Below are 17,355 nucleotides of genomic sequence, written 5' to 3' on the forward strand. Positions count from 1 at the left end.
TTGTATGCTCTTATATATTTCATAAGTAGTTTATTGTTGTCTTCCCCCCCCCCCAAAAAAAAAAAAATGAATTAAAATCTGAAGCCCCATCTCAACCAAAAACTATAACATCCCTTTAACGTTTATTGCTACTCAGTTGATATTCTCGTATTTTTTCTTTCATTATAGATATCATGTTCTCTTTCCTTTCGAATTACACTGGTGCTTATAAATGGTTATAGGAACATGAGGCCTGGTATATTTTAGTAAGACAGCACTGTAGTGTAGTAGTAAGTGTAGAAAGGAGTGTTGAAATTAATATAGAGAAGTGAGAGAAAGAGAGATGGAGAGAGATACAGTGTACAGAAGGGAAGAGAAACAAAAAGAATCGGGAACAGTGACAACGTACTGCACGTTGTATTTCTTACAAGCGTCAGGAGGCTTGATGTTTCATACAGGAAGCAAATGTCTTGTCTTCTCAACGTATACCGTTTTTTTTTTCTGCATTAAAGGAAAACTCGCATTGCTTTTGGCGTGAACTTGAAACAAGTACACTTAGGTCCGTCGAAAAGCTTGTAACAAAATCAGGCAAGGGATATAAACGTAGCAGTTTTAAAATCTAGCTATCACCAGAGGGTTGAAGTCAAATTAAGAGGAAAAACAATAGAAGTTATGGACAACCCTCGAAAAGTTTTATTATTATTATTATTTTTTGTGTTTCCATATTTCATGTGATTAGTGTTATCTTTGTGACTCGAGGAAATGTATTCTTGTTGACATGATGATAACTTGGAAGTTTGACCATGTAAATACGTGATTTAGGAGAAGTTTACTGCAAAATTTGCGTGCAAGACGGATTCAGAGTAGTCCATTACGTGTAGGGAATTTGATTACGGCCCTTTAATGATCGCTATATTTTGTTTTGTACTGTAATTTCCTCATTCCTTGCCGTATTTGTTGAGATTATCACTGATCAACGTGAATGTTTAAAGATCTAACCATGGAAGTAACTTGCATGAGAGTTTTTGTTTTTATTAAGCATTGCATTAGTATCATTTTATTTTTTCGTGAATGACATTGTTCCACATTTAGCGATTGCAGCGTTGCACCGACTTCGTAATTGAAGTCTTCATTTAAAGTGGTGCCCCACGCTTTGATATTTGAACTTGTGTTTGTTTGGCGTTTTTTTATCTGTGCGCTGTCTTGAGATTTTTAAAAACAATTTCGCTGTCTCCTAAAGTCCCCCACCACACACACACACACCCACAATGAAGACAGTGATTTTACATTTTGTGGCATTCAGTGTCTCTAATCCCACAGCCTTCGTTACCTTTGCCAGCGTTATATTGTAGTACTTTGCGCAGTGTAAATTTTGTAAATAGCAATTTTAGAATATATCCTGTATCATTATATTATAGTACGTATCTATTCATTACACATCGAGCAATAACAATTACGTTATGTTTAATTTATTCATGCAAAACTAATTATTACATATTCGCTAGTATTTCCTCTTTTTTAAGAATATTTTCTTTGTACCAACCATTCCAGTACTTAAGCTTCAAGGGCGAATTATTTTTGAATGCGCTCTTAATATGCTCTGGGGTCTAAACGGGCAGATTTTTTTTTTTTTTTTTTTTTTTTTAATAGAAACAATGTAAGCACATTCAAAAAAAAAGGGGGGGGGGGCTTTTGTGATTATGTTTCCGAGAATTTGAGTCATTTGAGTCAAGCGTTGTTTTATTTTCCTATTAGTTTGAGTGTGATGGCATAGACTTTGGACAGTATTTTGCATAGCAGTGGGTTTTTAAAAAAAAATCCATTTCACATCCATGGCTTTTATCAAATCACTTTGATTTTTGCAGTTTAATTGACACAGTGCACGCGAATGTGTAGAGGTGAGCAATTCTTACCGTGGCGGTGATAGTATCGAGTCTTTAATCACACACATTTATATCATTTAGAGTTGCGATCAGCACTATCTAATGGTTGTGTCGTCAGATAATTCTCTTGAATCTACATCAGAAGTGACGGATTTGAGATGTGCTCTGTAAACCACCGCTATGGAGGAGTAAAGCAGTATCATTACGCAATCACTTCCCAAGTCATTTTCGCCGTTTGATATCTAACGAATAATTATGATTCCTGCACTGTTAAACGCATATAATTTGACAGTTTGCGAAGAGTTTTTCATTGGGTCAAAAGCAATTGTGAAACGGTGACATTCTTAGGTAAGAATGAAGCTTGTATTCATTTATTTCTTAATTTGTTCTTTTATCTTTTTTCTTTTTTTTTCTCTGTACAAATGCGGCCTGCTGCTCTAGAATAAAGATACGCCGGGTCTCCAAAACTGATCATATTATTGTTTGATAGGTTTGTTACTGGTTCGTCCTTAGTTTTCTTTCAGAAATCAGAGCTCCGTTCGCTAGCTTACAGTGCACCTATGTACACTTTCTTGTTACAGGTTGATTTCCGCAATAAACGTTGACGAAGAAGCACTCAGTGATAATGTAGATTCAAGGATGAAATTCTCCTGTACCGTCTAAAAAAAAAAGTTTATTTGACATTAAAAGTGGCGATTCGTGTGATACGGCCTTATATTAGTGAGGTATGGAAGTCTGCATCGGGTTTGAAGTGATTTTGAATGTGTTGCACAGTATCGGCAATGGATGAAAAAAAAATATTAAAGGGAGGATTATAGAGTGACAGCACGTAGTTGTATAGCCATGACACACATTGTGACGTCATAGCCATGTCTGCTTGCCGTCTGTCTTCACACGCACATGATTTGTACATACCGATTCCAGTGTATTGGTCGTTTGCAACTATAAACACGGATTGGTGAATGGCTTCTTAGTATAAGATACACTCAAGACATAGCCGTAGTTCTGGTGTGATGTCAAGTAGAATGCTACAAGTCAGGATATCAAGTGATCATTTTATTTTCTTTGTCAATTTGTTAGTTTAGTTTTTTTTTTCATACCTTCCTCAACATATTTTTTTTTCTTGTTTTGATCTGATAGCTACTGAACATTTTTGTCCTGATGTTCTCTTCGGTATTTTCTGTGAGGAAGAAAAAAAAATAATACGGAACTAAAATCATTGTAAAGAACAATCGCCTTAAAAAGCAGCATTCATGTACAGAATTTTGTCTGTGTAACAAAGAGATTACCTTTATCCATTTGCGTCGTGTCATGATTCTGTATTCCTGGTGTGTTACCCTTTTTTTATTTTTTTTTTAAGGAAATAGCATTCCTTCAGTCCCGTTTACCCTTCCCCCTTCTAGACAGTGGTATGTGCTGGAACACTATCCTCCATCCCCCCCCCCTTTCCTGTCCAAACCAAGGTAAATCACGGAATTTTCATTTACAGTAATGCAGTATTCATTCGACCAAAAGATCCTTTGCTCGAGTCAATGGAGCAATGCGATCCATTCAGTTATTGCTTTTACTTTGATTCGAAGTTTGAGTGATTTGTACCTGTTTTCATGCAAATAAATAAACACAAAAATCGAATTGTATGATACACGACGGTGTCATTTTATTGCCACTTGACTGAATAGTGATGGGCTGGGACTATCGGTGACGGTCGTAGTGTGGTTGCACGCAACTGATTGATAAAATAATACTTTGATTTGACAGCTACTTCATCAACGGCTAGGTCACAGAATAACTCCACAGTTGTTATAATCATTCGTTGATATAAAATAAGGTGAAGTGCTCCATGGGTAACGGTTGACCAAAATAGATGCTCTTTATCCTTCTGTCTTTATATAATCATTTTTTATAGTGTATATATATATATATATATATAGTTGAAAGAAATTGGACTGAGGCGGGACGTTGCTCTCGTCCCGCCTCAGTCCTCATTCCAATTTGCCTCATTGCCTCCGTCCAATTTCTTTCAACTATATGCATCCAACAATGCGGCACCGCGTACGTTCGGGACCCAGGGAACTATTTCTCACATTATATATATATATATATATATATATATATATATATATATATATATATATATATATATATATATATATATATATCCTGTCTTTATATAATCATTGTTATAGTGTATATATATATATATAGATATATATATATATATAGTGCACTCCCATTATAACAAAGTCATTGGGATCGGCGATTTTCTTTCGTTATATTGAAATTTTGTTATAACGGGATTGCAGTGAATAAATAGAATATATATGTATGTATATATATATATATATATATATATATATATATATATATATAAAGTTTGAATGCAAAATCTGATAAGCACCATCCTTAGTTTTGAAAGCTCGGTCATCATCAAATAGAGAAAAAAAAATAAGTCTTTTCAGTGATACTGCACTCATAACATAACATATTTCTATGTATAAAATATCTCTGAAGATGCCATTGAAATCATCCCACATATCTAAATTATTTGCTTCGTGCTTTTAGCAGATTTAATCACAAATAATATGATAAGCTTACTCACATCAGCACATCATAACATCATACATTGTACATGATACAATGTATATTCTGCAACACCGCATCGCACCCATACAAACACACAGTGCAACGTACAGCCATGTAAGCCATATATATTCTATATATATATTCTTTTTCAACTTTCATTGTTTTTTTCTTTCCGTTCATCACAAAAGTAGTTATCTGTTGAGATAACTTTCCAAACTTTCCAAACGCTGATAGAACTTTAAATATCTTTCCAATTTACCAAGTAGAATTATTGTATTTCTCCTAGAAATACGTCATTTCCTATAGAAATGAGAGATGATTCTATGTATCTCAAAATGAAACAGAAATGTGAAGTATATAATATTTACCATACCTATACGCTCGTGTAGAAAGAATACAACACAAACACATCGTATTTAATTAATGAAATAAACCAATCATATGTATATTTACCAAGAAATAAAAAATGAATGATTACATTATGCACGACTATATATATCTTTTACTACATTTTTTGAAAACAATCATACAAAAAAAATCAACGGAAAAAACAGCATGAATAACTGAAAGAGAAAATTGTTCTACTTGAGTGAATCTAGAAAAAAAAAAGAGAAAAATCATGGGAATACCACCATCATCTCGTGAACTGTACATGTTAGAATCGGTGCGTTTATAATCTGAGAAATATTATATTACAAATACTTGATAAATCGTGTGCAAAATCGAAATTTAACATGCACACAGAAAATGCCTTTCTCTACACCTCTTAACGCTAGATCTATTGTATCGTGTGAATACTCAGCATGGTTTAGATGTCTCGATTCCGTAACATTGCACTTTTTGCCCGGCTAACATTGCTATATTTCTACAGAGCAATTGAATACTTATATACCTTTTTTTTTCAATTTCAAAAAAACGACAGAATACATGATTTCAAGCTTGTTTATAACATATCCATACATAATACTATGCATCCTATATAGATCTCGCGAAAGGAGATAATTATCATTTCATTACCATAGTGTTCATAACTCGGGATCACTTTATGAAAATAGGTAAACTTGGCCAAACTTTTTTTTTTCTGTTTGTGTGTGTAGATTAGATAACATGCACTTAGAATATTCCACAGAAAGAAAGATGAAAACATATGATAGGCTCTAAAGAATGATAACTAACTCTAATTCACTAAATGGGAGAGGATTGAAGAAGATTATGGCTAGCTGAAGGCAGCATTAAGATCCATCATTACCAAATCACATGGTGAAATTATTACGAACGATTGAATTGACATGAATTTGCAATAATAATATGAGAATGCTGATTCCCTTCTTTGAGTTGACTGGCATTACCTGCACTAGACCGAGCGGGGGTGACGCTATATTTAGCTCGAGGGAGGTTTGCAGTATTGTCTTATCGATACGAGAATAAGCAGCTACTCATCGAAAGTAAGTGACCTATACTTTACACTACAAATCGTTGATCAACGCCACGAAGGCTGTTTTTAACGGGGACGTCTACGGTCGGAGTAACAAAGTCATGTTTTCGTACAAACACAGTCACACATACATACACACACACAAGCACACACAAAATAAAATCGTGCGAATATCGTGCGATTTAGGCATCCGGAACCTAAGTTCTACCCCGCCCTTGGGCCATATTCGATGAAAGACAGACAAACAGGAAAATGTAAAGCAAAAAGTTAACTCGATGCAATGTACACGTTGGCGCATGCTCTGTGTCTGCTAGAGATTTCGGTGAACGGACGCGCACACGCATGCGAAGAGGAGGTTGATGCGTGCGCATCTCTGCAGCAGAATATTGCAAAATGAAGAACGGACGAATCCAAGTTTAAGAAACTAGTTGAATGTTGCAGAATCTGTTTTCCCCTGGTAACCTATGAGTCCAATCCCCGGCACCTACTCCATGGGAGCCTCGTTTTGCCAATGAGAACGGATGTAGGCCATCCTTGCCCATCTAACCGGCGACAGAATGTATTGCAGAGTTGATGTTGGCAGCTTTCACTTGTTCATCACAATGGCGACCGCCGTGCCACCATCTTGTCAGTGTAGTCTCAAGCCCAGTAGTCTCTCCTCCATACTGTCCCATACATATTGTGTGCACAGATGCAGAGTGTTTGTTTTAATGTGTTTTCTTTCTTTTCCTTTCCTGTTTTTACTGTTGAGTTGTTCGCCTCATCAGTTACTGTTGAAACGCAAAAGGCTTCGTCGTTCCATTACCTTCGTGAAATGAAAGAAAAGAAGTCTGATATAGTAAAATACAAACAAGGAAATACTATTTTTATGAAAATATCCACAGGAGGAAGTAGAGCACAGAACTTTACATCTCATTCATATGGAGGTCCTGAAGTACGCTCGACGACAGGTCATGTGCGCCGTGAATTTTGCGACCAGGTCGCGAAATTCGCGATTTGGGACGCCAAGTTCGTGACCCGGGACGCGAATTTCGTGACCCGGGACACAAACTTGGCGACTGGGGACACGAACTTGGCGACTGGGGACACGAATTTGGCGACCGGGGACGCAAAATTCGCGTCCTGTGGTCACGAAATTCGCGACCCAAAATCGCGAACTTCGCGACCCAAAGTCGCGAAATTTGCGACCACAGGACGCAAATTTTGCGTCCCCGGTCGCCAAGTTCGTGTCCCGGGTTATGAAATTCGCGTCCCGAGTCACGAACTTGGCGTCCCAAATCGCGAATTTCGCGACCTGGTCGCAAAATTTACGGCGCACATGACCTGTTGTCGAGCGTACTTCAGGGCCACCATACATTCATGCACACACGCAACAATCAAAGCAACACTGTGTTCACGTACTTGAGTAAGACTATATTACCTATTTATATTTTACCTATAAAGGCGTCTAATACAGTGCACTCCCGTCATAAAGAATACGGTTATAACGAAATTCCGGTTACAACGAAATAAGAACACAGGCCGCACCGTTATCCTCTCTATTTTTTTTTTATTTGTTACGTTATGATGAAAGAAAATATGGCTGGTCCCTCGGATTTCGGGAGTCCACCGTAGTCGTTCGCGACATCATACCGCAGTTTAAGATTTGTGTGCTGTAGAAATTCCAAAAATGATAAATCATGAATGATATCAACCGGTCTACTTCACTGCAAAAAGTGTCATCGTAGTCGGCCCAGGCTGTACCAGTCTCTAAGAGGTTGTTTACCCAGGTCAAGTTCTATAGTGAGAAAACTTATTTCAATATGAAATATCATACTCTGTTCATTAAATCCTCAATCATTGTTGGAAAAGGGGATGCTTTTTGCAGGGGATCACACGAGAGTAGGGTTTTATTTTGGTACATAATTAAGATTGCTTTACATCTATTTTGTTTTTCTATGAAAGCGTTTTGTGATGCAGGTTTTTAAGACGTTTGCAGTGACACAGGTTCTTGAGATAACATATTAGCGAAAAGTACTGTCAGTTGGCCCAGAGAAATCCAGGTCATGGCGGTGTCGAGCGGACGTGACTCAAAGTCTTATTATGGGTGTGGATGCACAGACAGTTTCCTCTCTCCAATATGCTCACCCTCTTGGATGTCGAAATTCAACAAAGATCTTTTTTTTCTGTGTAAGAGCTTTATGGGGGGATAATCTGAAGACAAAAGATGGGCTTAAAAGGGATGGTATAGTTTTGGTCGAAATGGGGATTCAGCTTTTAACTTTTTTTTTTGCGGGATAATGGGAAATCTCTTATGAAATATGAAAGAGCATACACTTCTAAGAGAAATTCAAAGTTTATTTGATGGTGAAGATTGGTTTTGCAATGGCTGAGATATCTAAAAACGAAGTAAAATAAAACGATTCTAATAAAAGCCTTTTATTAAGATTGGTGGGGGTTTTTTTTCTCTCTCTCTCTCCCTCTTTTGGACTGGGGCTGTCTCAGCCAATTCAAAACTATTTTCCCTCATATAAACTTTGAATTCATCTTAGAATTGTATGCTCTTTCATGTTTCATAAGAGGTTTATTATATTACAAACAAGTTGGAAACCTGAAGTCCCATCTCAGCCAATACTATACCATCCCTTTAAACTGGGAGGTACCCGAAACACGGATGATATAGATTTATCGACTACATTATCTTTATGAATCAATGGATGAAGAAGCGATTTCATGATCTATATGAATCAATAAACACTTCTAAAAAAATATCCAATAGTAGTTAAATGAATAGAGAGATTTTAGCGTGAAATATGGATTTTCCTTAATCCTTGGCAAACTCACCGATAGAATTTAGACTGAAATCAGGATTTTTATTAGCTGTAGGATTACGTTGAATGAATTTAGCGTAAATCATTATTTTTATAGCGCGTGTGTAGCGTCTCACATAATGTTTGGAACTGCGAGTACGTTTTGACATAGCAGGAAAATCCTAATGGATTTATGTGCAGTCAAATATTAAACACAGCGAAAAGAAAACGAATGGAAACGCTATTGGAGACACCACAGGATTAATCAGCAAAGATATTTTTCAGAGATGGTAGATGTTTGATCCAACCGTGATAAAAATAGGTAATCCTAGTCGTATTACTTAGTGTAACGCTAATATCACTGAGTATACTATTCCATATGTGACACAATCCATGGCGACTAAAGTGGCCAGAGCATTATGTATGTTTGATTAAAATGCAAAATAAAGATCTTATTGCGAGATGTGTCTACCCTTGAAAACTTGTTAACATCTCTTTACTCCCGCTTTTTGGGTGAAAATAAAGAAAAGCAAACCCCCAAAAAATTTTTATGCATAAAAATTATAATAATGTCTGACAGATGAAAGTCACCTACATTATCGAAAAATTGTATGAAATTATTTATTGAGTACTAGTAAATCAAGTCCATGAGAAAACATTCTTAAACTATTGAAGTATCATTTCGACACAATGATATAACATCGTTAATTGATATTCTGCTGTAAGTTTCAACGTTTCAACGTGGATGAAGAATAAAAAAGAGTGATAAAAGTGATTGTAAAATACGAACATGAATACAACTCGCTCTCGCTACTAAAGGAAGTCATGCCTTTGGTCTAAAGGAAAAAATGGACTACACATGTAAACAAAGAAACTGGTGGGCATCTAGAACAAATTGATGAATAAAACAACCAAGTGTCAAATAATCATATAAATCGAATGAATCATGGAATACATGTGTACAGGAGACTTGGTTTCATGTCATTAGTTTCTCTGGAATATCAAACCTATTTAATTTGACTGCAAAATACTGTCTGAGTAGATGTTATGGCTAAACTTACGTCAAAAAAAATATATATATGCAAGGAAACCTGGCAATTTCTAAATTAAAGGACCTTTGAAATAGACTTCAATTGATCAAGTTTAAATGATAAGGCTATATTATTATGCTCTGCTGAAGCTACGGAAAACTTGACCTCGAAGTCGCCCATAAACCACTTCGCATAGATGTGACGCAAGAAATTGAAGCGTAATGCTGCATTTTCCCAAGCAATGACAATCATCAATTTTGAGATTCTAATACTGTTATATAAGTGTTTATCCATTTCTATTTTCATACGCATACCCTTGACTACTGTAGTTTACAAAGACTCGTCAGAATTTCTCGTTTGTTTGTTTCTTTGTGTGTATGTGTGTGTGTGTGTTTCACATCCTATTAAACAGGTGGAATATTGAGAAAGTAAAAGAAAAGTGGGTATCTAGGCAACAGTATCTAAGAACAAAATCAGCAAAAATTCACTGGGGCTGATAGGGGCTGATGGGGGCAAGATGGGAATGGGGGGGGGGGATGAAGACTCAACAAGAGTTGTAACATACGAAAACATTGATTTACTAGTAATAAAAACCAAAAGTACGAACAAGTACGAACCAACCAAATTCGCATGGAGAAAAAAAAAGAGGGAAATCAACATACACACAACAATAACAAATATGCAATAACCAAATTGACAACAAAAAAATTGAGAAAAACAAAGAAGGGAGAGAGCGAGTGTTTATTTACCATGTCACTGACCTTCATCCGGCACCTTGGTATCCGCCGTCTCGTCCCCCCTCTGCACGGTCACCTTCAGCTTGTCGATCTCGCCCCGCATCTCGCCCACTTCTTTCTCCAGGTCGGAGATCTTCCTGTACAACGTCAGGCGCTCATTCAGCCTCGCCTTCTGCTGCTCCAGATCCTGGATTCGCTTCTGCAGTTCCGCATCAACCTCCGCCTCCGTCGGCTCCCGGTCTTCTGAGGCCAAAAGAAAAAGAAAACACCAACAACAGGAAAAATGGTTAGATTAAGTCGACATCCGTGCGAATGCTTATTTACTCAGACATTCATGAACTGTTGACCTGCTTGCTCAACTTGACTGGTAACAAAAAGAAAAGTCACAAGGTATTCGATTTATATCGTATCAAAGCGGATCATTCATAGTCTACTCAACTTGGCTATGACTTGGGATGTAAGACGACCGGAAATACTACACAATTAAAAAGAAATAGGCAAAACAAAACAAGAAGAGAAGTGTTCATGTCGCTGTATTACAGCGGCTCTATAACGCAATTCACTATAACACCATTTTAAACTAAAATTTGAAGAGTTTTCTCCGGACGGTGGGGGCTGCAATGAATGCGTTTACTGCGCACCCAAATAACACTGAAGTCTTGAGTAACAGTGAAAAGCATCAGCTGCTTATCAAAATATCTTCAGCTCTTCATCGTTATAAAGAAATCAGTGGCAACCCGTTTATCGATGCATGTCACACACGTTGGAGGCAAGCATACACATTTGAAGTCAGTTTTAATTTTGTTGCGAGTATATGAAGCTGTGATGATAAAGTTCTCCCCCAAATACAAATAGGCATAGCATATATTCGTAAAAATGTTCAGAGCTCTCGAGACAGCACGTCTATATCAAAACGTCAATATTCCAAAATGTTGCAATTTTTGTGGCTACGTACATGACATACAAGCTGGAGTATGGTATACGTGCATCATGGCCTTGTCAAAAGCGATTATAGATTCGGGTAATCACACTAGACTCTGTTTGACCAACCAAAAACCTTGGGGTTTATAACTGATTAATATTTTTCGTCGAGAGAGAGCGACGATGTTTTTGAAAAGCGTAAAAATTCCTCAAAGCGCTGACAAAAAGAAGACGAAGAAGAAGAAGAAGAAGAAGAAGAAGAAGAAGAAGAACTCATAAATGGAGTACAGCTCTGAATATAAAAACTCTACAAGAATTCTTTGAGCTGGAATTGACCAGTTTTGTCTGAAAGGATTCCATAGTTTCAAATATAGTTTCAGTCGTATCACCAGCAAGAATAAAAGATAAACATTATTATATAGATTCCGTTCTTTTTTTTTTTATCTTGGAGTTAGGAAGATCGTTTCAAAGCGTTTTTTTTTTTCCATTTTGCGGGACAAGCAAAACCTTGATGCATAACTACTGCCCTAATCTCTCACGATTTCTTTTGAGGGAGGAGTGTGTGTGTGTGTGTGTGTGTGTGTCTGTCTGTCTGTGTCTGTGTGTGTGCGTGTGTGCATGTGTGAGACAGAAGAAGACGGACGGAAAAAATAAGGCAACATAGAGTGCTGAGAAGGTAAGAGGGGAGGGGAGTGAAGGGGTGGATAGATAAGGGGAGGTGAGGGGGGGGGGGGAGAGCGAGGGATGAGTTTGACAGCTGCTCACACAGGATAGTGGGTGGCTGTGATAATAATTGGTGGGGCCTACCTCGAGCCGGCAACGTCGCCAGGAGGATTGGCGAATGGGAAGTACCTGGCTGCGAGACTGGGCAAGGACCCGCCACAGCCAATGACGGACCGCGCCACATGACAACCTTCGAAACCCCCACTCCGGTTCCGGGGTAATGCCAATACCCTCTCTTGCTCTCTTTTTTCTTTTCGCCCCTACTTGACTCCACTCGCACTTTTGACCCAGGATATTGCTCCTAGCTCCAAGAGTTACCCATAAAATGTGTTTGGTGGGCTTGTTGTTGTTGTTGTTGTTGTTGTTGTTGTTGTTGTTGTTGCATTAATGGTCTCAATGACAGTTTGTTTTCCTCAGAAGAAACACTATTTAAAACTTCCCATGCTATGATATCCATATCATAACATTTTTGTTATCTCCTCGTGCTTGCATCAACACGAAGGACTTTCTCTAATTTGAGGGAAGTAACGTGTCACGTGTGTGAAGTGTTACGGCAAGAGAAAAGGATGATGACCTTCTCGGAGACATAATATCTCTGTATCTCTGTAGAACGGTCGCTAATCTCTGTAGAACGGTCGGTCGTTGCAGACAGTTTCTGCCCAAGTTTATAACTCCTACGTACCTGAGCTGTTGGGCTGTTCGGTGGTGGGGCTACTCGCTCCCTTTACGCTGTTGCCGTCTCGCCTCTGCCACGGTAGCCACTTCTTCTTCCTTGTCGACGTCGTGGTCGTTTTGCTTTCCGGTTTCGACTCGTCAGCCTTTCCCTCCTCGGCGGTGCCCTCGTCGCTCTTCTGGCCTTCATCCGACTTGGTCTCACCCTCTGCCTTGGGACTGCGAAGCAAACCGAGCAAAAGAAGAAAAACATCTTTAATTAAATGTATACCGCATTAATCATTTCGAATGCCTGTTCCCTATAGAAGGGAGGAGGGGTGATAACTTGCCAAAAACACCACAAACAAAGGGATGGTAAAGGTCTTAGCTTGGCAGATACGAATTTGATGAAGGTTATTTATTCCAACCAGACAAAGCAATTAGAAAAATATCCCTGAGTTTTGCAATACCCCCTCCTAATCCCCGTCCGGTAAAAAAAAAAAAAAGAAAAGCAAAAGAAAACGGTCGGTAACTTCGTTACTATTGATGAGGAGCCATCAAACATCTATGTTAGATATAGACACACTAACAAGACGAGGTGACATGACTACTTGTCAAGGGCATCGCTCACTCTAGCACAATGTGATATATCTTGGGTAAAGATAATTGTGCTTTATGAATATATCCTGTTTTCTCCCTAAAGTCTTGATGCTGTGATTTTCTCTTTCGTGCGTATATGTGTGTGTGTGTGTGTGTGTGTGTGTGTACGTGTGTTTGGCGCAAGGCTGCGAGCTGTCTGGAAAATCTGGGTCTAGGTTAGGAACAACATGACGTGCTTGATTTTGCCAGAGCCTGTCGTAAACAAGATTCGGTTGGGCGGGGTCAGTGCGAAAGTCCTTCCAGAAGGGGGGGGGGGGGGTGGGGAGACCCAAACACAAACATAAACACAACCACGAGCGTGCGCAAGCGCGCGCACACACACACACACACACACGTACACACGCACATACTTGAATACACAAGGTAGACACACACACTGTAGACGCATGCACAAAATGTAGATTCAAGCACGCACGCACACACGCACGCATCTGCCCCACTTCTGGCGACAGCCCCTGACGTTGGAGGCAACATCACAGGTGTCTAGCAGAAGAGCTTGGCGACCTTGCATAATGGTGAAGGGGAAGAATTTGTCCCAAGCTTGTTTGTGCGATGAGTGACTACAAAAGGGGAGGGGGTAGATGTTCGGGTGCTGTGGATGCCGGGATGAAACTCCAAACCAATGCTGTGAACATGATGAAGGCGACTTGCTCCCTCAAAATAATGGAGAGCGCTGGGGTGAGGTACCTTTACACAAGATATGACTCGCCATGACTTGCCTATTGCTTGGGGGTCGGGATTGGGGGACTGTAGCTACGGATTCTCGGCTCGTCAAATCTTGCAGCGATGTTTTTACATCGCTGCGTAAATATATAACTACGCTTTATGAAAATCTCTTTGCAATGACAGCTGTTTAAAAAGCCTGCATCCAAACATAAACGTCGGAACAAAAAGAAAATATCATTTACATTCTTTTTTTTTTTAGTGTACAATTACTTGCACCCAATTATATGAAACATGGTAATCTTTAAAGAATTGCATTATCCAATATTTCGGTAACTTATTCACCAATGATAGTATCACGCAGTTTTATTATGATCATTACTCAACCTGGAATGTTCAATGCATTTTTGTTACCCACGACTACAAACACTTGACAAAACTTTTTTTTTTCAAAAAAAATATTTAACTTCATTGTGCGCTGTTGAGAAACCGCCAGATGTTTAAAATAGTAGGTATTTTGTTGTCCTTTCTGGAAGACGCAGACTAAAAAGTATCTTGGCAGAATAATGAGGGAAATTTATGGAAGAGCACGACACGGCGATAAAAGGAGAGAGTATTATGTTTATAAAATAAACTGTGAGGGCGCTTTATTCTACTAAGGTCTCTATGATATTTTCGTCGAGCTATGTGATACGAGAGAATGAGAAAATGAAATCGTGGAAGAGAGTACGTGGAAGAGAATTTGACTTACGGCGTGTCGGGTGCAGACTCGGTCTTGGTCTCTGGCTTGGTCTCCTCCGTAGCTGCCTCTTCCTTAGTCATCTTGATTTGTGTTCGGTTGTTTCGAGAAAGACTCTTAAGAAAATCTGGAAAGACAATACAAAAAACCACAAAAAGGCAATTAAGTCTTTGGTCACAAGCCCATCAACCCAACAAACACTGGACGGTAAGCTTGTCCTTGAAATCAACCGTCTGGCGTTCAAGTCCCACTACGTAGAATTACCCAGAAAAGCAAAGAAACTCCTGCAATTATTACAGATACGTCAAATGTGCACAATACATGTCTTCACGTAGAACTACCCCGCGACGCAAGGATCCTTCAAGACCACGAATCCAGACAAGCACATAGACGCGCGACACGATTTCTTTACAGCGACGTCACAACCTTGCGCAAGGCCACGCCCTAATCTCGTTTCTGACTCTTCAAATCCAAATAATTCGTTGAGAAGAAGTGTGAAATACGCCTAAAAATTTCCTCAAGGCGAGCGATCGATGGAAAGATGCTGAAAATTACTGGTATTTCCAATCGCTAATTGCGTCGAAGAGCAGTACTTTCCACAATGTGGGGACAGACACACCTTAATGCTGGTGTATTGCTGTAAACACAACACTTCAGCAAGTACGGGGCGGCGTCACGAACTTAGTAAACAGTCCTATTCCTTAACGGGTAAGGAGACTGCCGTGCTATGCTAATACAAAATGCAACAGCAATTTTATCATCGCGAAATATGGATTGTTGCCGCTATTGTTCAGAAATAAAACCCCTTAAAAAGCTTTGATCCGATCTGTGATACAATTAAACAAACAAATAAACAAGCAAACAAGAAAGAAAGAAAGAAAGAAAGCAAGTAGACGCGACATGCGATGTGGATCTACCTGCAGACGTTGTTGCCACGGTACTATTCCTCACCGCTTCTAAACGCAGAATGACAAGGCTGGGGAGTAGCGTGCAAGAAGCAGAGCTGTAAACCTGGGGGCACTCGCTCGCGGAATACTCCAACCCCGACGAGAACTCGGGGCAGGAAGTCTAAAGTCGATGAGTCAACTCCGAATCCCCTTGGTTCTCATTGGGCCCGGGTTATCACCGCCACCCTTCCCCGCGCACGCTGGCCTGGGGATCCGGGAAGTTATACTGTTTTGCACAATAAAGGCACATAACGTTCAAACTCTTTCGTGCCAAGTAGGTCTGTATCCGATATGCCGTGGGGTTCCCATCTGGATGTGGAAAGTTTCGTTAACTTTCGGAGCGGAAGTGCTGTCAGAGAGCCAATGTATTATACACTGATTTCTCTTCGGGTTTATTCAATGACAAGCAAGTCCCTGTGTTCAAGATCGCATCAGTGACCTTTACAAAAGCGCGTAAGAATAAACATAAAACAATAGAATTGAAAATAAATATGAAAAAAGAAACAAGTTCAACAAAAAAGGGGAGATTCACGACACGACTTTGTCACTATCAAGTATATTTGTCAGCAGTCGTCACAGAATTAAATTATTTACAACCGATGTGTTATGGAAAGGTTTTAAGTGCAGAATAAATTTGCTCTTTCGTTGTCATCATTCACACCAACACCTTAAAATGCGCAAGTGAAGTCCCGTGGTAAATTCAGATTCACAAAATGCCATTTCACACCAGTTACATCATCAAATACTTTATGTGAGTGACAGGAATATATGATAAAATACATTGTGTATGATCGCATGGAAAGGCTCAGTCGTGATTTTCCAGTTATATTCTGTGTGTGTAATCTTACAAAAGAGTTGTGACTATGTTGTGTTCTGGCTTTCTTCGACACCACTCCCCCCGCCTCTAAATCAAGTGTTTCCGTGATCTGAACAATTTGTTCGAAGATGGGGAAACGCGATATTAACACTGAAACATTCATGACTTCCTCGTGTAATAATCTGGGCAGGAACAGCGAATTAAAGGGATCTAAGCGCGCTTCATGCGATTTCGTCTCCATCCGACAGGTTGTTGTTGTTGTCGTTGTTTTGTTTTGTTTAAATACTTCCTTAAAGTTTCAGTCCATCGCTGTCTACTCCCGTGAAGGAAACGGCACCTTGAATCGTAATCGGGTCGCACACCATTGTGATAGGGGAAAAAAACACGCTTACCTGTATGCGATTCAACCTTCTTCTAGAACTGTGTCACAGGGTATATATTCTGTCTGTACTTTGAATACAAACAGGATATTTCTGTTGTCATCCTGCTAGCTCGACTCTGAATGGAGCGTACAGCCAGTAAATGTAATCGATTATAGTTGAAGTTTGCAGGATGCAGCAATTAGAGAAGTTATCAAAGATTTAATCGTTTTCAAGCGGGAAGGATCGAGCTGACGTTTATCAGTCATTTATTTTCACAACGTACGTGATATATCGGTACGAGTCTACTGCTTGTTAATCGGATGTTGCTTGGGAGGTTGATGATCGCACACGATCTATTCAATAAAATGTTTCGTTATTGGTGCCATGCCTAAATTGACGATAAAGAAACATGTCGATAAATGCCATTAACAATGA

General features: G+C 39.1%; 1 protein-coding gene across 1 annotated transcript; it reads right to left on the reverse strand.

Moving 5' to 3' along the window:
* Positions 1 to 6,647: 6,647 nt before the first annotated feature.
* LOC140235226 (uncharacterized) lies at positions 6,648 to 15,735 on the reverse strand. The gene is made up of 5 exons (XM_072315260.1): positions 15,712 to 15,735; positions 14,807 to 14,921; positions 12,764 to 12,972; positions 10,462 to 10,680; positions 6,648 to 6,685 (listed from the first exon to the last, which is right to left on the reverse strand). Exons 2-5 carry the CDS (start codon positions 14,875 to 14,877, stop codon positions 6,648 to 6,650), a joined length of 537 nt encoding a protein of 178 aa, XP_072171361.1. The 5' UTR covers positions 14,878 to 14,921; positions 15,712 to 15,735.
* Positions 15,736 to 17,355: the final 1,620 nt, after the last annotated feature.

This window comes from Diadema setosum, chromosome 11 (assembly GCF_964275005.1).
Source record: "Diadema setosum chromosome 11, eeDiaSeto1, whole genome shotgun sequence".
Classification (NCBI taxonomy): domain Eukaryota; kingdom Metazoa; phylum Echinodermata; class Echinoidea; order Diadematoida; family Diadematidae; genus Diadema; species Diadema setosum.

What these genes read in the sequence shown, in the direction of transcription:
- LOC140235226 (XM_072315260.1), bottom strand. Translation starts at nt 14,877, where the DNA reads ATGACTAAGGAAGAGGCAGCTACGGAGGAGACCAAGCCAGAGACCAAG. An exon ending in CGAACAGCCCAACAGCTCAG is followed by an intron (nt 10,681 to 12,763) that starts GTACGTAGGAGT and finishes TTTTGGCCTCAG; the next exon opens with AAGACCGGGAGCCGACGGAG. An exon ending in TACCAAGGTGCCGGATGAAG is followed by an intron (nt 6,686 to 10,461) that starts GTCAGTGACATG and finishes CATTTCACGAAG; the next exon opens with GTAATGGAACGACGAAGCCT.